Source organism: Drosophila subpulchrella, chromosome 3L (genome assembly GCF_014743375.2).
Source record: "Drosophila subpulchrella strain 33 F10 #4 breed RU33 chromosome 3L, RU_Dsub_v1.1 Primary Assembly, whole genome shotgun sequence".
NCBI classification, from domain to species: Eukaryota; Metazoa; Arthropoda; class Insecta; order Diptera; family Drosophilidae; genus Drosophila; species Drosophila subpulchrella.
The window spans coordinates 11,763,370-11,790,198 of NC_050612.1; the positions used below are offsets into that span (position 1 = coordinate 11,763,370).

The 26,829-nt window shown below is 40.5% G+C and overlaps 4 protein-coding genes across 8 annotated transcripts; 1 reads left to right on the plus strand and 3 right to left on the minus strand.

Annotated features, from left to right (window-relative positions):
• On the minus strand, positions 1 to 26,630 carry LOC119553886 (GTP-binding protein Rhes). 3 transcript variants are annotated; one of them, XM_037864548.1, is made up of 5 exons: positions 26,563 to 26,630; positions 3,969 to 4,740; positions 3,017 to 3,210; positions 1,924 to 2,107; positions 1 to 1,850 (listed from the first exon to the last, which is right to left on the minus strand). In XM_037864548.1, exons 2-5 carry the CDS (start codon positions 4,496 to 4,498, stop codon positions 1,442 to 1,444), a joined length of 1,317 nt encoding a protein of 438 aa, XP_037720476.1. In that variant the 5' UTR covers positions 4,499 to 4,740; positions 26,563 to 26,630; the 3' UTR covers positions 1 to 1,441. The 3 variants fall into 3 exon arrangements, with proteins under 3 accessions (XP_037720476.1, XP_037720477.1, XP_037720474.1); XM_037864549.1 differs by having other exon boundaries at positions 26,490 to 26,597; XM_037864546.1 differs by lacking the exon at positions 26,563 to 26,630 and adding an exon at positions 20,563 to 20,950.
• Positions 8,359 to 10,972, plus strand: LOC119553888. 3 transcript variants are annotated; one of them, XM_037864551.1, is made up of 4 exons: positions 8,359 to 8,746; positions 9,434 to 9,643; positions 10,584 to 10,771; positions 10,841 to 10,972. In XM_037864551.1, exons 1-4 carry the CDS (start codon positions 8,413 to 8,415, stop codon positions 10,871 to 10,873), a joined length of 765 nt encoding a protein of 254 aa, XP_037720479.1. In that variant the 5' UTR covers positions 8,359 to 8,412; the 3' UTR covers positions 10,874 to 10,972. The 3 variants fall into 3 exon arrangements, with proteins under 3 accessions (XP_037720479.1, XP_037720480.1, XP_037720481.1); XM_037864552.1 differs by lacking the exons at positions 9,434 to 9,643; positions 10,584 to 10,771; positions 10,841 to 10,972 and adding an exon at positions 8,800 to 9,366 and having other exon boundaries at positions 8,360 to 8,746; XM_037864553.1 differs by lacking the exons at positions 9,434 to 9,643; positions 10,584 to 10,771; positions 10,841 to 10,972 and adding an exon at positions 8,861 to 8,963 and having other exon boundaries at positions 8,363 to 8,746.
• LOC119553887 lies at positions 10,770 to 11,886 on the minus strand. Its single transcript, XM_037864550.1, has 5 exons — positions 11,642 to 11,886; positions 11,446 to 11,590; positions 11,264 to 11,389; positions 11,052 to 11,201; positions 10,770 to 10,987 (listed from the first exon to the last, which is right to left on the minus strand). The coding sequence occupies exons 1-5, from the start codon at positions 11,857 to 11,859 to the stop codon at positions 10,823 to 10,825; spliced, it is 804 nt and encodes a 267-aa protein (XP_037720478.1). The 5' UTR covers positions 11,860 to 11,886; the 3' UTR covers positions 10,770 to 10,822.
• Positions 16,823 to 18,676, minus strand: LOC119555285. Its single transcript, XM_037866594.1, has 5 exons — positions 18,410 to 18,676; positions 18,223 to 18,348; positions 17,977 to 18,128; positions 17,639 to 17,821; positions 16,823 to 17,016 (listed from the first exon to the last, which is right to left on the minus strand). Exons 1-5 carry the CDS (start codon positions 18,625 to 18,627, stop codon positions 16,823 to 16,825), a joined length of 873 nt encoding a protein of 290 aa, XP_037722522.1. The 5' UTR covers positions 18,628 to 18,676.
• Positions 26,631 to 26,829: the final 199 nt, after the last annotated feature.

Here is a 26,829-nt window from a genome sequence, read left to right on the forward strand (position 1 = left end):
TTTTTTTAAGTTGTGTTTTAAGTTTTATTTAATCGTAATTCAATCGTTTGCAATGTACGTATAATGTAAATAAACAATGCAAATCCAAAGCATTAAAAAGTTAGCTTTCATGGTTAATCTTAAATCAATATAACTTTTGCGAGTAATCACCCAAACGTCAGGTATTATTCTTATTTAAATTTTTATTTATATTCGTGCACTTTGGCCCAACGCGAATTTTGTAAATATATGCACCTTTTTTTATTTTTTATTTTTACATTAACGATAATTGCCTAAAATATGCATGAAATCTCAATAACTTTTAAGTTAATACATATTTGGGTTAGCGTTCATGCCACTGGTAAGTATAGCTAGAATAATCATTTGGTCTTGGTTTCATGCCGCCATGAAACGCATATGCTTTGTAATTCCATTATCGATAATACTTTATAAATGTTAAACTCGCGAAAATTGTTGCTGTTGCTTAGGTTAGATTGAAACTCGAATTTGCTAAACTTACGGAGGTGTTCTCGATTGGAAATCCGCCCTACGGAACCCAAAGTCGAATCGAGAACAGATCTGATAAATTCGGTTTAACGCTAGAAGTGTGTATCATATAAGTTCTTTCATTTTGCAATATAGTTAACCATAGTTGGGCTTAGATTCGCTTAGATCGGTGTACAAGTGTTACAGTAGAGTTAGTTGGTTTGTTAGTTGGTCAAATTCCCTTCAACAGTTTTGATTCGGTGTGTTTCGGTTCCAGTTTTGGCTGATATGCAATCTTTCGAAAGTTATTTTTTGGGTTGAAAGTTGTGTAAAGAGTGTGCTTGCTTAAACAGAACTTCTTTCTAATGATCAAATATTCAAACTGGTATCTTCAACAATCAACGATAACATTAAATTAGCTCAATATAAATTCATGTAAATTCAATTGGTTAAGTCTACAAAATAAATTTGAATAACAATTGCAAATCCCGCAATTCCGAATACGTTTTAACTTTATTGTCCTCTGCGTTTTGGTTTTTGGTGTGTGCGTCAAGTAAATGTGCATATACAACGATAAGAATTACAAAAACAGATAAAATGGAAAATGTAATACAAAAATGTAGAGAAAAAACTGAGCATCAAGTGCGTTGGATTATTCAGATTGGACTTTGGGCAGGCAGAGGTGAGTGGGTGCAAGTATCGCTTCAGATTTTAATTATGCATATTGCGTAACAAGTACATTTGCGCGGTTTTTGCCTTTGTCCATAGATGGCGAGAAAGTGCTAAATGCATAATTAATTAATATTTTCAACACACTTGCCGCGACCTGACTAAACGAGTATATACACTAAAATATCCAAATCACCCAAATGCTGCGTTTATAATTAGTTGCTGCACCATCCGTCGGGATTACCCTGATATCTCTAGATCCGAAGAATCCCAAGGATCATCACTACTATCACACTGCCCTCGGTTTCTACATCAGGGCGCAGCGGTTCCATCGCGACGGACTCCTCACCCCCTCGCCCTCGTTGAGAGCCATAGTCTTGGATCTCATCAGGTTGAGATCGGTGCGGATGCTGGGTCGCCGGGCATTCGGGGTCACCACCCCGCAGGCGTCGCTAAATCTTCGCTTGATGGAGAGTGCATTCTTCTTGGACCCGCCCACCACGGATCCGTGGGGCGGAAGAGGAGAAGGCGCCCCGAAAACTGAGACCAAACGACGATGATGGTTCGGGGTCATCTCCAGCGGCAAGTTGGAGACCGTGAACAGCGAGTGGAACAGGTCATCGATGCGGTAGTTCTGACGTGCCGAGCACTCCACAAAGGTGCAGCAGTTGTCCTGACCAGCGATGTAGCCCATTACCTCGTCCACCTGCACAGTTCTGGAAGATAAGATAGTGTTAAGATTATTCTAAACTTCTGCAACACCTGAAAGACCATTTAACCTCCACTTACTTAAAGTCTCGATCACATTTGTTGCCCGCCAATATCATGGGTATCTTGGGAAGACTCTTCTTCTTAAACCCGGAACCGGGATTCAGGGCTGCCCACTTGGTCTCCAGGATGTTTTCCCGCAGGCGTACGACCTCCTCGAAGGACTCACGGGAATCCATGCTGAAGACAAGGATGAAGAGATCCCCTGCAATAGCATCGAAAACCATAAAGAGGAACATTAATCGTCGTTTGATTTAGCAAATGCAAATTTATTGCTTATTTATGGCCCCCAAATCTATGACCTACGCACTCGCAATTTTCCAGACACTATATAAAACGCTTCTGACATCTGAGGCTCATCTCCGCTATGTTAATGTGTTGGAGATTGTGTGTGGGTCGTCGGTTGTTTAGGGTAATTCGGTAGCCGAAAATCGGGAATGGGAAAATCAATAGCCGCATTCCACTGATGCATGAATACCCTACTTATTATTTGCCATATATATATATTTATACGCTTTTATGAGTCAAAATAGTTCTTGGGAGGCGTGACTAAACAATAAATAAAGTATTTTTATTGGAACCAGAACGAATTCAGGGGAATAAGGGCGTTTTTCTATATTAAACTGCGGAAAAGTATTAGTCATTAGTAATAATTGACATAATCATATTGCCATGGTGAATATACAATTTTAATGTCATATTATTATAAGAATAAATAGAATAATTGAACCGTAATTGTTATGTGCCCTATCTAGTTATATTCAAATAAATTATGCATACCGAACAACTAATTTATGCAAATATGGTGTCAAGGTCCTTCGACCTAATTACAGGTCCAGGTATCTTTGTTCCAATATGAACGGCACCCTTGATGGCCAAGGAAAGTTACCAAAACTGTCCCCACGCCATGATATCACTTGAAAGGGTATGGAACCCTACTTTGTTTACCAGCAGCTGAGCCTGATTTTTATGATAATTTATAGGACATTAAATGGCACCCAATGAGGGCAGTCGACAACTTAAGTGATAGAACGTGCGTCCGAGGCGATTGCCGCATATCCTTGGAACGCCCCGCACACATGCAACTATTTGTTGGCCAAGACTTCACACTCACCAGTTAGAAATGACAAACGACGCATTGCGGGAAACGGATGATAGCCAGAAGTATCCAAAATATCCAGTTGAAAGACCTCGTTCCGTATGCGATACAATTTGCGGTGGAACTCCTCGATGGTCGGCGTGTAGGCCTCCTCGAACCGATTGCCCAGGAAACGTGCCACAATCGACGACTTGCCGGCGCGTGATGAGCTGCATGGAGAAGGAAAATTGCAAATCGAGATTGGATTTCAAATTAAGGCTGTCCATTCAGTGAATGCAGAGGAACGCCAATGAAAGCTTAAAATTAACTCGAACGGGCGTCATCCGTTCGATGATTTTTACAGTGAGAAAAATTGGAGATCTTTTCAAGTCGAAAAATACATATTTAATGTAATAAATAAAGAGTGTTGTTTAACTATTTTCTCGATTATCAAATAGTGGAGCTAAGTGGAGTTAGATAGTGGAGTTGTTAATCTATCTAAATAAACAAAGTTAACCAAGTTGACTAGTATTCTTAAATAACTTATAAAAGTGTCTTAAAGTATGCAATAGTATAAAATAAATAGTATAGATTAAAGTCTTAAGATCCTAATTAAAGAAAACGTAAGTATAAGATCTTACTGCATACATTTTGACAGCTTTATAATAAATACTAAAACCCATTGCGGTTGATAGATTAAATTAGATGGATAATTATATTATTTTAGAAGAACTTAATACATTGAAATAACAACTTTTAACTGAATTCACTATAGTTACTTTAAAAGTGTCTAAAAGTATGCAACAATTTATTTCGGCTTTTCATTTACCACAGCATACTTTTAGACACATCCTATTTAAACAAAAATTTTTGAGTATTTAAGGAACCAACTATGTTAAGTCTTCTTATCAAAGATCAATCCGAGAGATAATGGTTTTTCCTTATAATTAAATTTCTCTCAGTGCACTTGCACAGATCGTGTACGTACCCGAGCATGACGAGTCGATAGCAGTTCTTGGCCGACGGCAGGCTGTCGTCGCAGAGCGAGAGTCCTGCGCCGGGCCCGTAGATGAAGTCGTCCGCCGCCTCGATGGCGTCCAGGTTCGAGTGGTGCTCCAGCATGTGGGCCTGGTGCAGTTCGGCGGTGGTGACCAGGCGGCTGCTCGTCACGGCTCCGTTGCTCCCGCTGGCAGTGGTCTCGTCCAGGAAGGTGACCACGTGGGCCTGTGGCGGCGATGGCTCATCGGTCGAGCAGTGGGCGGTGGTTGGGTGGGAGTGGGTGTGGGTGGTGGTGGTGGTGGTGCCTGTGCCACCTCTATGACCGCCCGCTGTGGTGGCGTTTGTCTGCTGATTGCTTTTGCTGCTGTTGCTCCTCACGTTGTTGTTGTTGCTGGCGCTGCTGATGCGGCTGTTTGTTGCATGTGGGGTGGTGGTGGTGGGTGGCGCCTCGCTTAGTGCCACATCGACGTAGTTGTTATTATTGCTGCGCGCACAAAACCAATTTTTGCAGCGATACATTTTGACTGTGTCATTTCCGCCACTTTAACTGGTTGTCGCCGGTGGGTTAATTTGTGGTCCTGATGCACCGTCGCTGTTTTTGCTTAGCAGCAAATCGGTGGCAACTTGCGGTTGCAATTTGCATTTTCAATCATTCAACTTTGTCGTTAACAAGCCGACATTTGCATATGTACCTTACGCCCTAACGGTAATGGTATAAACTTTATCCTGGGCCAAATGCATTAGCCCAGCTCTGCGCCAAACTGCAAAAAGAGATGTAAAGACGTAAAAATGCATTCAGCTCGTAAATGTGAAAAAAAAAGTTACGCCCTCTGCTCAAAGGAGCGAGCAAGAAAAAGTGGGGGCGTCTAGGTTGGAGGCGGGCGGCAAACATTTCGGAGGCCATTAAGCACGGTAATTGCCCCAAGCCCATCCAGACGAATAAACCACACAGAGCCCAGCGAGAAAGTAAGAGGAAAATGCAACCGGAAAACGAGTCCTCGACTGCCACATACCCGTCACCCAAAAAACCAGATTATCTCTAGTTGTGAAAAAGTCTTCTTGTTAGCTAAATGCAAGTATAATCCGATTGTTAGCGACTTTACTTTACATTTTTACCATTTTGTTGCTCAAGTGCAGTTGTCTGAAATGCTGTGAACTTTGTGATTAAAACTACCTCAAGCATGGTAGATGCGAACTTGGAGAGCCGTTTTAATAATCCTAAAATGGGCCACCGTTTGGTAATTAAAAACTGGAGTAAACCTAAGCCGCTTTTGGGTTTTCAGAAATATCTATTTTCGTATGGGAATGTTGAATTGATACTTTCCGATTTTGATTCTATCTGGTTTAATCCGAAATCGGCTTAAAAGTGGGCACATCTAACCAGTCAAATTAAAAACCTGGGTCAAAAAAAAAAGATATTTTTCATATGTTCTGCATCTTTTTTAAGGCATTTGTTTTTCATTATTTTGAAATACATATATCTAACATTTATACAAACTAAAAAATATATTAAAAAACTAAGAAAATAACATAAAATTAAACAAATCCATGAAAGATAGTACGAAAACATTTTTTCTGGAAAACTGCCAAGCTTGGGAACTACTAAATATTTCAGTGCACCCAATTTTCTTCGTCAATCGGTAGTTCCGCGTTTAATTGGAAAAACCCCAAGTTCATCAGGGCCAATGAAAAGGAAATTTTGAAAATCATCTGCACTCTTCACATTAAAAGGGCTATTGCCTGACCACCCCCCTCATTCAAGCTATAATGGGCATCTTGCCACAAATCTAATTAACTTTGTTTTAGCATGCTACGTGCTCCGTGTACATCAGCCGGAATGGCCACATTGGCTCAACTCATGCATATCGCATGCACCGGCAGCACGGGGTGGAAAAGCCGGGAAAGCTGGGAAAACGGTCGGAGGAAGTGGGTGGCAAAATCAGACCGGAAAGAGCCGTTACCGTTACCGCCAAACGATGGGTGCTCGGCGTCCGCCATAATCGAGTGCACCAAGTGCCCGTACTCGCGTTCAGATTTCAGCTCATTTTCCCCGTTTTCGTGCAGTTTTCCATTTTTTTTTTCGGACGACGAAAGAGAGGTTGAAAAAACAGGGGGAAGAGGGTTTAAATGCCAGCTCACAAAAGGAATTCGAGTGGAAAATTTGCAAGAAAAGAATTCACCGCATATTATTTCACATACAAGGGGACACCCCAAACCGAATCCAAGTTTCGCAGTCCCAGTCCCAAACGAATAAAGGCCATTTAGCCCAACTACTGGTAATTTTTCCATAATTGATTTTGGCTTGCGGTTCGGCTCGTCCTTTCATCTGGCCATGTGTTGGTGGGGCAGGACACCCTCAATACACCCTCGCACACAAATGACTTTTCGCCTTGGCCATAAGAGGAAAAACATACAGAAATGGCAACGGAAACGCCTTGAGACAATGGCGACATTTGCGAGGCAATGTGGAAATGGAAATGGCTGCTGTACAAAAACAGAAAGAATAATCAACTAAGTGACGGAGCAGTTCTGTTATTTTTCGAGCACCTGTGCAGGAGACGCCCAGAGGCGTCCCCCAAAAGGGGGAGTTTTTTATTTATAGTGAGAAGTTTAAGACAATTTATATTCCTTTTGGGTAAAATGTGTGTTGTTTAAGAAAATTGATTTTAGTATAAAACACGAATAAATTAAAACCAAACACGAACCAAATTAGCATAATAAATCAACAGTGTTTGCAAGGAGGCTAATATATTTCATACGCTTTCCTAAATAATTGTTTATGGCTATTTGAACATAAATTCATATATTCCATGCATGATAACTTTCTTTGGCAGCTTGTAAAAAGGTGATTGAGCGTAATCTGCAATCACTCTTAAATGTCAATAACTCTTCATAAAATTCGACACATCGCAAAACTTTTGAATCGTTTATTTTCTCCTCAGTCTTTGCAAACCGAAAAAGACAGAAAAATCTTTTCACCACAGCAATTTGCACAGACTTGATCGATGATATTTAAAAAACAATATAAATAGATGCGAAATAAACAGAGACATGTGAACATTTGAATGCATTGCACGCGAGAGCCCACACTTTGCTGTTGACAGATTACGATGGTCGTGAAGTAAGTTTGCGTATGACAAGTGGCACTTCAGGAGGGTCTAAGCACGTCCTGTTCGCACCCCTTTGGATGGCACCACCCCCTGCACATGCCCCACTATTGGATCCTGTACCCATAAAACGCCTGCTGTTGTTTGCTGCCCCCCACTTTCGTTCCAATTTCGCCGCAAGAGTCTCAACAATTTTTCATATTTGTTTACAATTCGCGCATACAAATGCGCAAGGTTGTCAGCCAAACAACCCAACCAACACCTCCCGATGGGCAAACATCGGCACCCAAACCCATCGCCTTTCCATTTCAATGGACGCCTGCCATAAGTTGTCATGTCGCAAATGGAAGAAGAGTGCAATCGACACCCAATACAAGTTATACACCGAAAGAAAATATAGCTTATAAAAATAAGAATACCATTTATCGCATATCGGATTAATGCAGGCCATACTTCCAACAAAAATCATTCTATCTCTAAGCTTTACTACATTTTCTTTATCCAAAAGTGAAACCACTCTTATTTATCTTAACCAAAATTCTTATATATTTAGTTATTTAGATAAATTAATTTTTAAATATTATATTTTTGTTTACTAAATCTGAAGTAAGAGCTTATCAAGCACTCAAATTTTTTTTGATACATAATTGAAAATATTATACCAAAATCATTTGCTTTGAATGGTTTAGATATAAGCGATGCATAAACTAAAAAGGAATTCCCACCTAAAATTTCTCCAACAATAAACAAAACATTTAATGAAATGCAGATACCGAAATTCGGGCTTAAAAAAAGTAATTACTTATATTTTCATAAAATTAGAATAATGAAAGCATTCTCTAGAAATAATTTTGCCAAAAATAGTAGTTTCCGTATTATTTGCAAACAAGCACAGTGTGGCTGCCATCGCTGCTGTGCGAAAGTGTTTATAGAACAAATACAGCTCCAAATTAAGTTCGTACAACTTTAGTGAGTGAAAGCCACATGAATTCGGATTTATTCAGGTGTACGACTACTGACTACACTGATGTTTGAGAGCTGGAGAAGAACTGACGGGGTGAGCGCCACTTGAATGGGAGAAACATCGCCGAAATGTCAGAGAAACGGAGAACAAAAGCTGGAACAGATTAGCTGGTCGAGTAAAAAACACGGAGAATGGGAACCGCAAACAGCGGGCATCAATTACGCCGACAACATTGAGCGATGATAATCGAGGGGAGGTTATCTCTCGGGCAGCACCTGTAACATGGTTCTATGGAAGCTCTAGTACTTCCAGCTAAGTCGGGTTAGTCCAAGTGCGACCGCCTATAGAGAAGCTACCCCGTAATGGAGCAAAGCAGCAGTGTGGCGGAGCTGGCGAAGAACAGTGAGGATATCGAAACGGATGCCTCCAAGGTGGCGGACCATCAGGAGTACGCCGAAGCCCTGTCAATGTCCGGTCGAAGTCACACTAATCGGCGCTGGAATCGAAGGACCTGCTGCACTCGAGAGGTCCTGAGTGGGGGCGCCATTTTCATCGCCCTGCTGCTCGTCATCGGCGCCATTTACATGCACTTAAGACAGAAGCACCATCTGGGCCGGCTGCACATCAATCTCAAGGATCGCGGGAGGCTGGACGTCTTGGAGGAGGACTTCCCCGTGGTCACCGCCGCGGCTGTGGGTAAGTGTGCCCCAAGGACCCTTGTTCAATCGCTAAAAGCTCTTCCCCATCAGATAATTTTATAAGCGGTTTACATTGTTGGGTTGCTGTTCTCTCTCTATCTCTCTTCCCCAGCCGACTGATTAGAAACGCCATTAGGAGGACCTGCAGATCTCAGTGCTCCATAAAAATAGCGATTGTAAATAAAAGAAATCAATGTTTTCGTTGGGCTTTTAAACATTTTTATTTCATTTTAAATAGAGTGCTCCAAATCGTCATAGTCAAATGTTATTAAAAATATACACATGTTGTAGTGCTGATTAAGTCTGCAGTGGTAAAATGTCTATATATGTAGAATTATAAAATGAGGAAGAGCACATAAATCCATACTTACACTTATGCGCCCAAAGTATTCCAAACTATGTTTAACATCAATTTAAAGTTACTAAAACTGCAATTTAAAGTTGCTTTGCACAAACTGCTAATAAAACATACTCAGTTTCCAGTTGGTACTTTCTTAAAAGTTTCCAACTAAAGATGAGTGTGGTTAAAACGTGAGGTCTAAAAGAGTTATTTAGTGTTGGGGAAGCGGAAGGGAAACGGAAACGGAAGTGGAACCCCCTGCCAACTATGCTCTAAGCTATATTGTGTGGTAAATAGTTTCGATTAAAGGGCTAATTGGGCCTGTCTTTGGAATGCATTTTGCAGCTGCCCAGACGATAACAACATTCCAGCCATCTCCCACAGAGTTGAGCAGCAAGTGCCTATACTGCATCGCCACCACTGCCACGTATAATATTCCAGCAATCTGCAACAACCGAGGACGGGGCGAAGAGTCGTGCGGCAAATACCGCATCTCCCACTCCTACTGGCAGGACACATTGGGGATAATTGACCCGAACAACGCACTCGCTCAGGGTAAGGCATACACTTAGGGAAACTACTTAGAAATGGTTGAAAATATTTAAATTAAAAGCCAAATCACAATGGACTTGTTTAAATCCCAAAAACATTGATAGATTTAAAATATATTAAGTATTTAATTTAGTATGTGACTCCATTCTAATCACAAGTTTAATTATAATTTGTTGTGGCTTTTGTTTCCCACTAATTTGCGAGTCATCAACTATTAGAATTAGAAATTAGAAAACCACAGAAGCTATTACTGATTAAAGCCTTATTTGCGAATTGAAAGGCGGACATGGCATGGCCCCATACCAAATTTTACTATTAATAATTGTATTGTGTACGAAAATATTCAAAAGCACTTAGTTAACTATAAGGGGATGTAATAGAAATCGCGAACCATGAATTTAAATTGTGAACGATTAAGCTTAAGTGATTTCTGTGGCACCATTAAAAGACTCAGACCCAAAAAAAATAAAGTTCTTTATATTGGGAAGGTAAACCCAAATTAATATTGGAGGCTTATGTTTAAAGTCATGAGTTAACCATTACTATAGTCATGTGTGAAAGCATGACTTTAAAAGTAAGACTCCCGTGTAAAATGGTGATTAATAAGGCTTAAAAGTGGTTTACCTCAATTTAGCTGGTCATATAAAAGCACTTACAAAATTGTAAGTTAATTTGGTGCTACTATTTTTAATGGAAGGTTATGTTTTAAAGTCATGTAGGTCCACTGTTCCCAAAGTAAAGGATTTTTTTCCTTTGTATACTTTTCACTTCCGTATTAAATATTTGTGTGCTTTAATAGAAAATCAAAGTAAAAAGGCTATGGTTTTTAGATATTTACGAATTGGCTTTAATTTCTTCCCTGTGTAATCTCCGTTGGCAGACTGCCTCAGGCGTGTAATGACCACCGACTAACCCGTTTCCCCACCCCATCTCCATCCAACAGAGTACGAAGGATGCGTGGTATATGACCAGTGTGCCGAGACCATTGTGCGGGGCTATGTGCAGCGATATGGCGACGATTGCAATGGAGACGGACGGATCGAGTGTCGGGATCATGTGATGCTCCACATGCGAGGACCCGGCGGCTGTGCGAGGCAGGAGCCTCTGGGGGCCCTGGCTGAAAGTCGCTTGGTAAACTGTTCGAAATACATGGGGATTACTTAGAACCGACTGACTGCTCGTTTATTGTTTCAACTGCAGGCGCTGCATTATGGGTCGCCAGTAGAGGGTTAGCACAAAGAGACCTACGAACTCGTGGAACAGCAGCAGGGCAGCAAACTTGTCATCGAACAAGGCGGACGAGGCCCTTCGTCCGCCCATTATGCACTGCACATGATACATCAGGAACTGCAAGTGATTTGGGGTTATGCTGAGGACAGCTCAAGGATATGAAAAGCGCAAATTTCCTTACTACTATCACGACGCAAGCGATAAAGGTCGCGAAGAGATAGAATCCCCAAGTCACCTCGAGGACTGCATATATCACCAGGGAATAAAGGCTCAACATGTAGGCGCCTGTGGCCAGCATATAGAGATAAAGTCCGGTTCCAGTGAGATCAACCTGTTGGTGGTGAAGATTTCAGAATTTATGGGGTTTTTCTTTCATTTTCTGACTCTACAAACCGGCATTAAAGCAGCTATAAAACAGAAAAACACAGTTACCACGGCCACGATCAAGAATCCGGCTAGCATATAAAGAATTCCCGATGAAATGACCAGCACACTGAGAGAAACCACAAGACATTCCACCTGAATCAAATATTTAGTTACATCTTGAGAATGTACATACGCATTTGATAACTCACGATTATAAAGGTAATCAACCAGTTGACGCAGGACATTTTCCGCAGCTGCTTACTAATGGCAAATAATAGGAGGAGAAAAATTCCCACGACAAAAGCCAATATCAAGGCGGATGAGTGGTCTTTGACCAAGTCAAAAAACCAATCCCTAACAAAAATATATTAAAACAAAACAAATGAATTTTCCCAAACATCTCACTGCAATAACGTCAACATGAGGATCCAGTGCACGAATCCAATCAGGATGAATGCAGCAAACTCCACGAACACTTTTATAATATACTTTCGACGATCCTCAACCGATTCGGTGTTGAAAAACGGCCAGACGATAACATTTGCCTCGAACATGGCAGCAGCAGATAAATAGTTTGATTTTGGAACCCCGGAGTCCTGAGATACAGTCGGTCTGAGTTTCATGAAAAATTAACGCTGTCCCGGGCACTAATTGCACATCAAAATGGGCCGTCCGAAGCGAAAAGTTTATGAAGCGAATTAGTACAAACAATGCCGACGATTCGGCGTACATAATTGAACTCGACAAAAGTTTATAATCTGGCAGCATCGCGAACAAATTGAACAACAAGTCGCAAGTGTGTAATAATTAAAAGTTTGCGCAAAATGTTGCGGACAAACAAGCAGAGGGGACCGACAAAGTTTGGCGCAAGTTTTAAATCATTTAGGAGCGTAGGACTAATTGCTGCCATGTCGCATTAATTTGCCACGACTGATAGCTGGCAGACAGTGCGTATGCGCAATGTGTTTATAGAGTAGTTTGTGCCATGGCTTACTTAGTGCTAAACGAAGTTGTCATATGCTTAAGTGGAGCATAAACGGATTTATTAAGATAAATTTTGGGAAATTGTAGTTGATTCGGCTTTGACTGCCCTGTATAACATTACATTTATTTGTTAGGTTTAATGAAACAATTCAGCTTTCTTTAATATCTGATGCCATTTGACAAACAAAAGTTATTATTAATTATTATTATTATTATAATAATGTATTGTTACTACAATCCAACAATAATAACTCACAATTGACAATACAAATACATTTTATCTCCTCCATTTCATATATTTTCTGGTCCTGTATGTTTTTTAATTAATATATTTAAATTCATCTATAGTTATTTGAATTTCTTGGTACTAAGTTTTAAATATCTTATTTCTTTCCTTTTCCTTAATTTATTTTCTGGCCCTTAATGGTATTCTTTTTATTTATTAAATTGAATTCCAATTTGCACAGGTCTTAATTATCCCCAGTTAGTGCATTGCAAATTTAAGCTTGCCATTTTTGTAATTTGCCCATTTAATTATTTTATTTCCAACGCTTGATCGGGATCAATGCCCCAGCAGGACCTCGATATCTCCCTCGCCTGGGTCCTAATCTCTCGATTGCATGACAAGTGTACATAACTTTATTCAATCAAATGTGCAAATAGCGCATAATGCAAACAGAAATAGTCCAAATGAGCAGACAATATGCGGCATAGACAATCCGATAGGGAGCGACTCAGTCCCGCGATTCGTGTTCATTACTTATTGTCGATATCGAGGGCTGTAGATAAACATGGCTTGATTGTTTGATTGATTGGCGGCCGGGGCGAACTGCTGAATTGCTGCCAACTTGCCATGGCCAAGGACAAAGAGTTTCATTTAAAAACAATTACGAATTCGGTTGAATAACTCGTTGCGCGTCGATATTTTTCTTTTTCACTGGCCCGTGTCAAAGGTGTCGCTCATCCAGGATGGAAAAGTGCGAGGGGTGGGGGTGGAAAAGCCAGAGGGGCGGCTCAAAATTGATTGCTTTATTGCAGCACTGCGAAGAGATATAGGTGGTGGATGGTTGAGTGGATGGCTGGATGGTTGGATGGCTGGGGAGAAAGGTGGACCGAAAGTGGTGCAAAATTGATGGAATGCAGTGCAAGTTGTGATAAGAATTTTTGGCGCTCAACTTGGAAACTTTGCTGGAAACTTTTTCAGCTGGCAGCCGGATTAGGTAAAAGTCCCTGCACCTCGTACTTCTCTTTGAACCTCTATCATTCATGAATTTTCACTTTCCCCGCTCTCCGCCCATTTTGTTTGCATTGCCAAGTCGAATGAAAATGTCAAAAAGTGTAGCATACTTTCCGACTGCCGAGCTAACAGCATTTGCCAAATGAAATTTACATGACATGGCCAAAGGGGTGGACCAAGCAGAAAGGGTTGGCCATTTTCCCGCCCGGACACCCAGCCCTCAAGGCCCCCCTGGCAATCAAAAGTGTGCCACATAATTAAGTGTACATCAGAGATTAGCCACCGCCATCAACAAAAACAAGTGGGCCGCTGTCCCGCGGGGGAATTGTCCAGGTTTCTTGTCCCTTGTCCCCGTTCCGGCCTCCATCTCCATCTGGAGACTCCCCATCCGCATCTTCCTGCTCGTAATTCCTGCAAAACGGCAGTCTTTGTGCGCATACTTAAACAGACATTGGCAGTGACATGACCTACAACTGTTCCGGCGAACCGCTTTAATGTCTCTCTCATGGCTGCCGGCTAAAACCGAGGCGCTTCATTAATTTTATTGCCGCCTCCTCAGTTCTCCCCTCAATTTTCCCGCTTTTCCACTGCCTTTTCGCCTAGGCCTCCCGTTGTCTTTGCTTTGAAGTTTCCTTGGTTGTGGCAAAAGTTTTGATTGTCTGGCCACACACTTACATGCCACAAACATGCCACACGGCGAACAAATGTCAATACAATATATCATTTTGAAATTCCGAGGAGAGAGAAACTTATTTCTTCGTTTTTGACAAAGCCTCAACAACTTCAAAATTAAAAAAAAGACAGAAGCTTTTATATTTTTTTATAAATATATTCAATTTATAATATGACATAATCTAAAAATGTTTTATAAATATTTAATTTTGGTATTAAAATTTTACCTATGATTTTACCTACCCATCTACAATTATACATTTACAAGATATTTTTTGAAGAACTTTCTATAAGATTCCAATTTTTTTTTATCATTAAATCTTTATATAAATTTAATTCTTTAACTAATTCGTGTAAATGAATTTTTGAATGAATAAATAGTTATAGAAGAGTCTTATTTATTCATTTTAGGCACATATATAAACCATCTATATTTAAGTTATAAGTAACTATTTTCCTCAGTGTACCCACACACATGCCGGCTTGGATGTGTTTGAGCCAACTCAAGTGGTTAAACGTAAAACTTTTTTAATTAGAGTTGTTTGCGGGCAGCGCATTGTGCACACAATTTCTTTTCGATCGTCTTGGGCGAATAGTTTCGCTCAAACGTCCGGCGGATGTCAGAAACCGAAAATTTGATGCCGCGGGGCGGAATTCCCATAAAATCGGCGGCAGTTGCTCGCGAGCCGAATAAAATTCATGAGCCCTTGTAATAAAAATGTCACAACGATGCCGGCTACAAAAGGCGGCCATCAAAAGGGGGTGGGGTTTTTCGGTTTGGTTTTCGGGGACCCTAGATGACGGCTGAGGGGTTTTTTCAGGGAGCAGCTGTCAACGCCGTCGCTCGACAATGACAATGGCTTACCCTTCGAGGACCAAAGGACCAAAGGACCGAAGGATCGCGGCGGGGCGCGCATAAATTTCGCAGACATCTTTTGTCCCCGAGCCTCCAAAAATTCAAATTCAAATTTTCACAGCAGTTTGCATTTATTTAATTTTACTATTATCAGAATAAAAAGGCTTTGCGCCTGATTAGAGCCTTGCCGCGCGCGCGCCTAAATGTGTTTTCCCAAATTAAATGAAAATTAAATGACGCCCGGGCGGCGTTGTAGCAAAATGTAAACCTTCATTGACACAACGTGCAAATCTAATTTGGATTTTGTCCCGCACCACCGGTCTCTCATCGTTTTTATAATGATGAGAATGCTCCAGACCCTTGATGGGTGTCCAAGTACAAACAGCCACACACTCAGCAGCACTTCCTGCAATGTTCCACCCTAGGCCGACGAATATTCACCGGATGTGTCGTTGCTTCTGATTCAGCACAGGAAAAAAATTCAAATTACAAATAAAATTGGAAAAAAATATAACATAACACATAATATTTAACATTCTTTAAACTTGCAGAAATATTGGTCAAAGACCTTTTTTTTTACATGGCCAACTTAGTTGTACACCAGTACCTTAAAATATATCATCCCAAAAAAAAATTAATTTTTTGTATTCCCCAGAGTGCAAATACTCCCCAACGCAGGCTTAAGTTCTTACTTTATTTTTTTTATAAAAAATAAATATGTCATTGATGGATTATTTAATAAAATTGTTTATTTTTTGGATTTTTTTTGCCGTGTTGGAGACCGTCAATGCGATTTTGTCAACGCAATCATCCGGAGAGACATCAGCGAAACAGCATCGCGACGCCGGCGAAAAACATTTTCCTGTTGTTTCTGCCAATTTTGCGGCTGATGCCTGTTTTCCTCTCCGCATTTTCGACGGCATTTCACCCACATTTCATACTCCACGATTTCAGCGATTGCTGGCTCAAATATTCGGCACTCAAACATACAGTTTGCATTATACAATATAGATGCCCATTTCGCTGCTTTGCGTATCAATGAAGAAGCCTTCTTTATTGCACATTTTCCAATGTGTACCACGCGGCGTATACGCATTATAGAGCATATATCGTTCAGCGGCTTACAGTGGCAAAATTAAAGGAGACTTTTGTTATGCGGAATATGTAGTAAACATTTTTATTTGAGTATTAAGATAGGATTTAATGAATTCTGAGATTATTCGTAATTGAAAATTTCTATGATTGAAATTTAAGAACCAAAGTACCTTTCATTTTAGACGATTTTAATACAGGTATTTTCCTAACTTTATTTAATTATGATAATGAATTTTAGTAGAGATTTCCTTTAACTCAATCATAATCTGAATTTGCTTGTTCTTGACCACTGTGCGCCATTGAAGGTAAACAGTTTTCGAGGCTCTGTCGTTTCGTGTTCTTCGACCGCTTTTTTCGTATTTCGGTCAGGTCACATTTATGTTGTATACATTAATTATGGCTATTTACTTTGTCCGCCTCTGCTCCTGCCACAGCCAATTATGTGCACGAAATGGCTTATTATTGGATGCATAAGCACTCATACTCCCACGCATTTCTATATACTTTCTTCGCAAAGAACCGAGTGTTTGAAGGCGCCAAACGGCAGGTTAAATGGTGGTCAAAGGGCCCATTCATTCATTCATACATCCTGGCCTAAAAGGCCCATCAGCCGTCGTGCTGACATGGAGAACGAGGAAAACGTTTCGGGTAAACAAAAATATGTCATGTTTACTCAGCGTGGAGCAGTCCAAGCAAAACTTGCTTTTGGCTTTCTGTTTTTTTTCTGCTTTTGCCGTTTTGTTTATATTTTTATTTCTGTGAAACTTTCGGCAGTTGTTGTCATTTGTGTGTGGTCCAGAATGATGGATGTTATTATAATGTCGACGAGTAGGCTTAGCAGGCGCCTGATGTCCTGTAGTCCTGTCGTCCTGAGTGGTCTGACCCAAAAAATCTCGAATGACAGCCGAGTTGTTAGCCACACAGCCTTGTAAGCTGCTTAAATTTTAAAACAATTTAATAAAAATTAATGCCCAGTGCACAGCAAAGGCACAGAAGTAGAAGCAGGAGCAGCAGAACTGCGCTTTTCATGAAGTATTTACCAACTAAAAGTACTGTTTTTATTTCCCTTCCCTTGGTAATTATACTAATTGGTATCATGGCGCGGCGGACGAAAAAGCTGAGCTGCAAGCATAATGCGATAATTTATATTCCCTGCCGGGGAATCCTTTGAGCCACATGCCAGATGGCCACTACTCGCTTGGTCTGTCTTTGTGGGTGATGCCAAAGAGAGATAATTCCCGACTCAATTTGATTAAAACAAGACGGGGATTATCCTGGCAATAATAAGTGAGCAGCGCCACTGGAAAATCGAATTAATATCTGACTGTCTGCAGGGGGATAATTTAAATTTCTTAATTGAAGCTTTGTCTTACAAAAACTTATTTCTGTATTAAAATTCCAGGTAAAATAACAATTACATTTCATTTCAAAGAATTGAAAAGTTTAATTGGAAATCAAAGGTTTATTAAGCCTTCAGCATAATCGTTTGAATTGGACATTATAAATCCGATTTTATCTGTCACTCCTTCAGGGTCTTCAATAACTTTAGGCACCCCACTCTCACCAGAGTTATAATCATCGTCATCGTTTGCTTTTGACCAATCCCAGAAGCAGAAAAGCATCAGTATAATGCAAAAGTGGCAGAAAAGGATGATCACTGCAAAGAGTCCATCGGTGGTGTAAAGTTCCGCATAACGCCAACCTCGGATCAGTTGGGCATGGTACATGATAAGCTGGGTAGCTGATGGTTACAATAAATACCATATATTAAGGGGTTCCTTACCATACCAACAATACCCAAAACCAACAAGGCAAAGGCGCAGAAAAATCCTTCGCCCGATTCGGTCATCATAAAGATCATGAGTAGAAATATGCTGAACCCAAATAACTGCATGCTAATTATAAATAATACAGCCACATTGGCGGTTAAATCGCAGGGAATAAAGGAACCAATGAGCACAAAGGTCACTACCAGAATTGCAGTTATGGTGAAGCACAGCAAAAAGTATAGTGCACTACAATAGGCAGCCAAAGTGCAAATACCAATAACCATTAGTTCTATCTGCAATCTAAAATATGGGCTAAAAATTCTAGGTAAGAAAATGCTGCTAGGATATACCTACAATGAGGCATAGGAGCACCCATCCAAGGATTGGTATATAGCGAGCTTTACGGATGATCAGAAAAACCGCTAGAAGCGGAACTGATGTCACCATACAAGCCACACTCAGCCAGTACTTGGCCAAAAATAAATTGGATAAGGGTTTACTGAATAAAGAAACTTTATACATAATATTGTAGTAACCAAATATGTATTTAAAAAACTTACTAGAAGGACACAAGTTCCCATTGGACCAAGGCGAGCAGGAGTACTACCACGACCAGCAGGTATACCAAAATTATAAATCTGGATCTGGAGATTTTCTGACTCTCGTGAGGCTCATACTGCAGCATACTGGGGCGTGGCACTATTAAAGGGCGGGGCGGAATTGGCGGTGGGGGTGGTTTATTCTGGGACCCAGAACTCCGGAAACTTGACGACGCCATCTTGCGGGCACTTGTGAATTAACACCCCAAAATGATATAGTGCGGAGAAAATGAGTTACAACAGGAAAAAAAACACAAAAGAAACCTGACACGCAAAGCATTTGTTGCTGCAGCATACAACTCACTTTACTGCCACATCCGGTCTAAACATCTGCCATTTTAATGGGTATCTTCAGGTTCTCCTCATAACAATACCCCAAGCCCTGAGATTTAATACACTCTGTATCCAAATCAAATGATTACGGCTACAGCACATGACAGCCATAGGGGAGTTCTTTGCGTTTGAATAGATTTCCCGAATGATAGATGGCTCGATTTTCGATGGGTAGATTTTGGGGATTTTGACACAGGTTGATTTATTTACTTATCTTTGAAACTGGCTTAAGATAACCATCGTTTTTTTATAGCTTTTGTTTAAGCACTCAACAATTTGTTACACCCTTGAATTAAGCTCATGTTCATGTATCTTAAATTACAGTATTTTCTTTTCCAAGAAATTTCTCTCTTGGTCCTTTTCAATGGCTAAATATTTTACAAGACTCGTTTGCCTTTTCGCAGCTAGAAATAAACATTTTTCTTTGCCTGAAAAATAATTCTCAGAACTCTCATGTTCTGCATTTGATATGCGCTTCCTGATGTTTTCGTATAAATATAAATCCATTCAATCCAGAATCAACATGAACATAATGAGTACACGGCCTCGAAGGGTTTAGGCCAAGAAACCTAGAAACCGGGGACAGATGTGGGCCAGCCAAAGGGGATCCCATAAATTCGTTCCAGTAAACATTTTTGAATTGTTGAAAAGATTTGTAGGAATACAAGACAGGCAAACAATCTCGCACACATCGAGAGTTCCCATACATACCCACATACCTTTGTACTTATTTATATACCTCTAACCCAACCGAACTGAAGCGAAGCGGCTGCAAAGTTTGGCCAAAGTGCTAAAAGATGTGTGAAAGGCTGCGAAAGGCTGTGAAAGTCTGCGACGGAAGTGAAAAGGGATGTAGGTTGGCGGATGGGGGTGAAAGGTTGGCCAAAACGCCTCGAATTACTTTCTTTTTTCGGAAGGTGGGGGGGCAGCGTGGGCGCAGCTGTTGATGGCTCCTGGATCTTGGGGATTTTTTTTATTTGCAATTGCGTGATTCTGATTCCTGAGCTGCGATATCACGCCCACCAACTTGGCCAGGACTTCGACTTCAAAGCATCCTCGCATTTACCACTCAATTAGCAGGCCGGAGGATCCTGCTGAGCTGCGTGCTCACTAATTTATTAATGGCCAATGTCAAAACTCTGCTTCCTTTAAATGACATTGAAAAATTGCCTAGTCTAGAGTGTGTGTGTCCCTGTTTAATGGCCCGACCGCCTTTTTCCACACTTTTTCTGGGCCACGAACGAAACAATTTAGATAAGCAATATGCAAAGCATGTGAGACTGCTGTTTTCGTCGGCTGGCGCACAAATATTTTCTGCCGAGCTTGTTGAATTTTTTTAATGCCGCAGGAGCAACTTAATCAGCAAAAGATTTACGGGTAACTGCTTCTTCACTTAGCAGAACACGAGACACACGACAACCGTTTGAAATTCAAGCACCAACTATAAAAGCCAAGACAAAAGCCGAGTCGCCAAGCCACCGATGCACTTAAGTGGCAGACCGTAAAATATTTCGACCGCTTCGAGTGGGTAATGTGGCCATAACCCCAAACAAGTCCCCGAAAGCCTTTTATGGACCACTCTTCTTGGTCCTGACATCAAGTATACGCCCTGCCCGCAGGTGTCCGGCGACAAATCAAATAAGCATCAGCAATAAAATCAAATAAAAGCATAGCAAATCGAATGAAATTGTGGCCAAATTGCATTAAAAGAAATCACAATCACACACACCGTGTATAATGGCGACGCGATAACAATGTCCTGTCGACAAATTCTGGCTCACCTGAATGGACATCAACTAAATTGGTTGTCCTTTGCAATTATTATGTGTGTTTTCTCTATCACCTTGGTCGAGTATTTCCTGTCGGCACAAAAACACACACAGAACAGCACTCACACACGATAGATGTCGTTGTCCTCCAGGATGCGAGTTTGTGGCGGCTTTCGCGTAAAAGGACACGGCTTTATGAATGAACAAACGAGGTACGACACAGATGCGGGTATTCCCCTCAAAACACTGTTAGTTGCTGTCGTATTACGGCCAAAACACGTCCGACTCGCAGGCCGACGAGCGATTATCTGAAGCGTATGCCAGTCGGGGCCAGGAAATTACTGTGAAATTCAATTGCCAACTCAACTCCGGTGACCTGCGCAGTGGGCCCTCGCTAACAGCGACAGAGAGTGGCTAACAGGGCCTGAGAGAGAGAGCGTCCCCGATTATGTAGGTTGACAAGAAGTTAAACAAACAAAACAAAAGTCAAGCTGTATCATAAATATAATGAAAAGTTTTTGCCAGCAACAAGCGGGTGTGCGACTCATCTCATCCCCCAATGGATATTTTATTCTTCATCCAACTTAAATGTCAACACCCCAGAACACATAAAAGAATTGCGATATTTTCTAGGATCGATTTGATGAGCTTCCTCTGCCAAGTTTGATTTTTATGAAGTGCTAACGAACTAATTTTAAGGAAATCTTAATTCGGAAACCATTTAAAAGTTAAGTATTAAAGAAAAAGGCAAAATACTAGTATTTGTAGTATCTTTATCCGTAGTACTAGTAGTATGTTATTGCACATTTTGGGATAAAATATTTAAAAGTACACCAGATTATAGAAGTAGTCTAAAGCACATAAATATTGAAGTTCTATGTGCTAAAAGATAACATCTTAAATTAAATAAATTGTTGACATTAACAATAAAAAACATAATAGATATGAGTTCAAAATAAATAAAATCTTAATAATCGTGTGATTTATATATGACGAGTAATTAGTTTTCTTAATTAAAGGATTTCATATCTTTTACAGTCGGAAAGACTTTCTTACTGCTGCATGCTATCTTAATCTGAACTTAATTAAACCCGGATCTTAATTTCTCCCTGTGCAGTCGTGGGTACACATAATTAAGAAATCGTGCTTACTCCACGCACTTTGATTCAGTTGAGTGGCGAGTTGAGAATTTGAAATGTCTCTGGCATGGCAAATAAGCTGTTGACTTTGTAACCATTTCAGCATGTTTATCAAGTCACTTATTGAGTGGGCCGCAAGGAGGCGGATGAGGTCCTGATTAGCGCTCTTGCTGCTTTTTGCCGCCAAGAACGCGACTTAGCCGCGGCAATTATGAAAATAAGCCAGTGCCTTTGCGCTGAATGGCAAATGGCTAATGGCTAATGCCACCGCCCCATTACCTCCAAAGTGGGCTCAACTGTTGTGTTTGTTTCTCGTTTTTATTTTGTCCCTGTCGACTGCGGTCTGCCGCTTGTCCTTTGCGGCTTGCGGCGCTGATTCACGACTCGCAGGGATTCACAACTGCGTGGGGGAATCCCCCGCTGTGGGGCAGGTGAGCCCGGGCTCAGGTGAGGAAATTAAAAGTTATCTGCCACTGGAGAGGATGAGGTGCTCACTTTAAAGCATAATTTGTTGCGAAATATTTCACTGAATACGGAATGCCTGGGGTTGGACTGCATTTTTGGTTTGAAAACTTTCTACTCGCTTTTAGTTTGCTGAATAGTCGAATAGATTCCCATAAATCTGGCATTTATAAATAAACACCAAAATAAATGCTCTCCAATCTATCTCACAAATCAATAATGAAAATAGGAAAATAAATGTGCAAAAATGAAAATAACAAACATTTTGCATACCAATTGATATCAATATTTGCTCTTTTCATTTAAGAACCAAATGTGAATTTAATAATTTTTGCGATTTGGTAAAGGATTTAAATATATTATGCGTGTTTGTTTTGATGGTGCACCTAATGACTTTTACGTATTAAAACGGCAGTTTTAATCCTACACTTATGAAAAAAGATGTTCTAAATCCATGAATGGCATACTGACTTTAGGTTTTTATTTTAATATGAAATATATTTTTATTGACTTGATAAATTATTTTTAATAAACATGTCCAGTAACTTGTTCAATATTTTCATATATATATATAACGAAATTCAATATAAAGATATTTTTATTATTGTTATTGTTATATTGTTATCATTGTTATTGAAAATTATTATTTAAATTGTAATTATATTATATTAAATTATATTATTATACCATCTTTTTTATTAGTTTAGTTAAATTATTTACATACAATATCTGTTTTTTCACTCATTACAGACCTATCCGAATACCTTTTAGCAGGATCTGCACAAACTAAAAGTCAGAAAGTATCTGAGAGATACGTGGGTGAGCGAAAGTATCTGATGCCAAGTGGCACGCTCCACTGGCTCCGCAGGGAACCAACTTATATCTGCTTTTGCCGCATACTTGGCGAATCAGTTTCGCTATCAATAAGTAAGCAATAATCAGCCGAGTGGTGCCCCCAGTTGAAAGGGAATACCGAACACCCAATATCGAAAACCGAACCCTGAACAGCCAACCACCTTTTCCCCTGATGTGTGGCTGAAATACCATTACAAAACACCGTAATGCAAGTCAATGAATGTGATTGTTTGCCGGAAAGTGCAAAGTGTTGAAAGGACTCACGCAGAATGGCAGTCAGACAGGCGGGCGGCCACAGCAGTGGGCGTGGCAATGCATTGCCATTGCCACAGAGTGGCATTCAATTGCCGAGCGGCAGACAAGTGAATCAGCAGTCGAGCGGACAAACAAACAAGCAAATTCAGTGTAACGACCACAAGCCCGGCTTGATAGCATCACTTGACAAGTCAATGAGAAGGCTCCTGAATGCCAGTCGAGCGGCGGCAGAGCCCCGGAATACCATACAGCAGGCACCCAGCTATCCACCTTCCGCCATCCGACCACTGAATCGGTGACAATGCCATTCCGATCACATTTGCTCAATGCACCTGAGGGTCCATCAGACGTGTTTTCACTTTCGGTCTCAACTTGCAAATGGCGAACTCATCGAAATCTGTAGGAATCCTATCATAATAAATTAGAAACAAACAAACAACAATAAACAAACCTAAATTACTAACCATATTAACTACTAACTACTATCACACATATTTCATTTTTGACTAACTGACTAGAAAAGTCAGGGCAATCCAAAATGTTTCTTACGAGCTCTACCTAATAAAACCTCAGGAACTAGGAACTATAAATAAAATAAATATTTTTATACATCTCGTTTTTTTGAAAAGATGCCAATATTGTTGCCCTTTTAAACATAGTTTATTAATGAAAAAATATTTTATACTGCAATGTTACATTTAAACATATAGTGATTTAATAAAAAACTATTTTAAGATTTTCAATACCTAAATTAAGGTTAAATTAAGGTAAAACTTATTACCGAAAACCACTTGAAAGCAAGCTGAAAAACACAATTTCCCCCAACAAAGTCTGCAGCAGAATCTCATAAGACCCTAACCAAAGCCCGTAAAACGTTTTGTAATCTAATTAATGGCCCTGCAGCGGATAATGGGCAAGTGTATTCATAATCCCTGGCAATTTCGCATTCATTAAAAGCCAATAAAAGTGAAAATTATAACGCCCACCTCCCCGGGATCAACCCACTTCCCCTCCTGGCTTTCTAGCCAGGTGAATGGGCGCCCACTACATTAATAGCCCGCGTGGGTGGCTCAGCGAGTAATGGAAGCTAATGAAATAACAATTAATTGAAAAAAGACTGAGAGTGTACATATACATATATATACCGGAGAGATGGCCGGCCATCAGCAGACGGCCGAGTTTCAGAGCCATGGGCAAATACAATTTGTTTTAATTAATTGAAGCCGCAACCGCAGAACTGGCCGGCCGAACCTGATTTAGATGAATTGCCTTCAGTTCAGCCGGGGCTTTTCGGCCTGACCATCGCCTTAATGTCTGACTTGGCAGCCCAAATCCCACGGACAACATCGGATGACACCCCGGCAAAGGCATTGCCACCGGATTCCGGGGCCTCCGGCCTTGGACGGCAATCAAGCGTGAAATGATTGGCAGCCGAGAGTTGAAATGCAGCCCCATCGGATATTCACACATGTCGCACAGCCCAACTATTAGCACGGCTATCGATTAAATCCGCCGCAATCCCAGAGTACCGAAGTGCCAAAGTGGCATTGCCCACGGGCCTTAAGCTAAGCGTGTCGTCAGCCAGACGATTTGGGGACCCAGATTGTACTATAGGCATTAATTCAGCCAGCTACTTTCGAACTCCGGACTTTGAGCATTTAAATATGCCATCCAGTAGGTGAAGGGTAACTTTGGGGTACTTTGGGTTACGCTTCGATGGGTTATAAGCCGTTTAAGGTGATTTTAGGAACTCAAAAGCCATCTGAAAAATGTGCTATAATATGTTATGGGCTAAGTACAAAAGAAGAAGTTCGAAATCCACTTAAAAATACCGTTAAACTTGAGAGTATATTCTTAGGTAAGTACAAAAAGAAATGCTCTGAAGAAGCTCAGTGACTAGAGCAAGGTTTATATCGTTAAACTTTATAGCACTAGGAATAAAAATAAGACAATAATTGTATATGCGGTAAAAATTTATGAAAAAGTAGTGTTCTTACTTTCTTTAATAACGAATAATTATACAGGTACTTATATTATATAGGTAATCCTCCGTATTACTCTCGAATATGTAACGAACGTCTTTGATGTTCTAGTCAAGAATTCTTTTGAATAAATATAGTAAAAGTTAGAATTTTTTGATTTAATAATAACATAAAAGAATCATAATGTTATTATTAAAACTTGTAAAGTAGTTATAGACACACTGCGTATGAGTGATATTCCTAAGAACTCTTTCGCAGTCATTTAGAACTCATCCCTGAACTTTTTCTTCACCTGTAACAAAATGTTAGAATGGTAGGGTATCAATCAGTCAAGAGGTCTTTTCTCCCAATCTAAGCTTGCTTTCGGCAGCGGAAAGTTGAACAAAAAACTTTGGCAAGCTAAGTTGCGCTTATGCTTATGTTTGGGCGAGTATGTAAATGCCGCCGGGGGCATTAGTATCGGTGTCTGCGGTCTCTGGGTATAAGTGTGTGTGTGTCCCCTTCCGTTGTCTACATGTATGGGTGCGGTAAATGCGGGTGAGTCGGTGTGTGTTGGTGTGTGAACCACAACATGTGTCGTCAGGCGTGAACAAAAGTGCTAAGAAAATTACATTTTGGCCACACGGAGAAGGGAGAATTTCCCGGCCCGAGGCAAAGACCTGGCCTAATGCCTTAATACACTTAAATTCGCTCTAAATCAGGGGGCTCTTGACTAATTTTCAGGTGGCGAGAAACCACTTGGCCCCAGGAATCACAAGTTACTTGATCCCCACACAACAGGAGCAGCAAGTAAGTCAGTGGGCTTAAATGGAAATTTTTAAAATAAACGAGCTGCCTGCCACACATGAAAGTATGTATAGTGCAGAGAAAAAAATATTTACTTACTTAAGGATTATACAAAATATTTATTTATATTATAAAGAAATAAAAAATAATAAAATGTATGCTCTGAAAAAAGTAGAAATAAAATACTCCTTCATTATAACTGCAATATTGTGATTTTTCCGAGTGCTTATGTCCGGAATAAAAGCGGCCCCTTCTTTTCCTTTTTCCTCTTGGGTGCTGCTTCTCATGTCCTTATGCAAAATTCACATCCACAACAATCGCCCCAAACTTTTTACCCCCGCATATACATAACGCTTTTGTTCCAGTTAAAACGACCAAAAAAATATGCAAAGCATGAAAAACGCGCCAATATATCGCAGCGCGGAAATAATGCAATTTGTGTGTGAACTTTTTAACGCACTCGCAGTTTTTTATACCCGCTCGCAAACTTTCGGCTCGGAACGCGAGTTTCCCAAACATAAATATTTACGTACGAAATCGAGTCGTTTTTTTTGGATGGTTGGGAAAATGGTTGGGAAAGTCCTGCTCCTCTCACGAACAGCAGACAACTGAGGACCCGAGTTTAATGTTGGCCAAGTTACAAGTCCTGTGAGCCCTGTTAGCCAACAGTCGCTCTTAACTGAAGAGGACTGTTGCTGTTATCTTATGTCTACTTTTGCCCTGTCTAATATTGAATTATTGAAATCAAATTTAGTGCTCCCGTCCATATGTGTGTTGCTGAGAAGGCATTATTACATTCC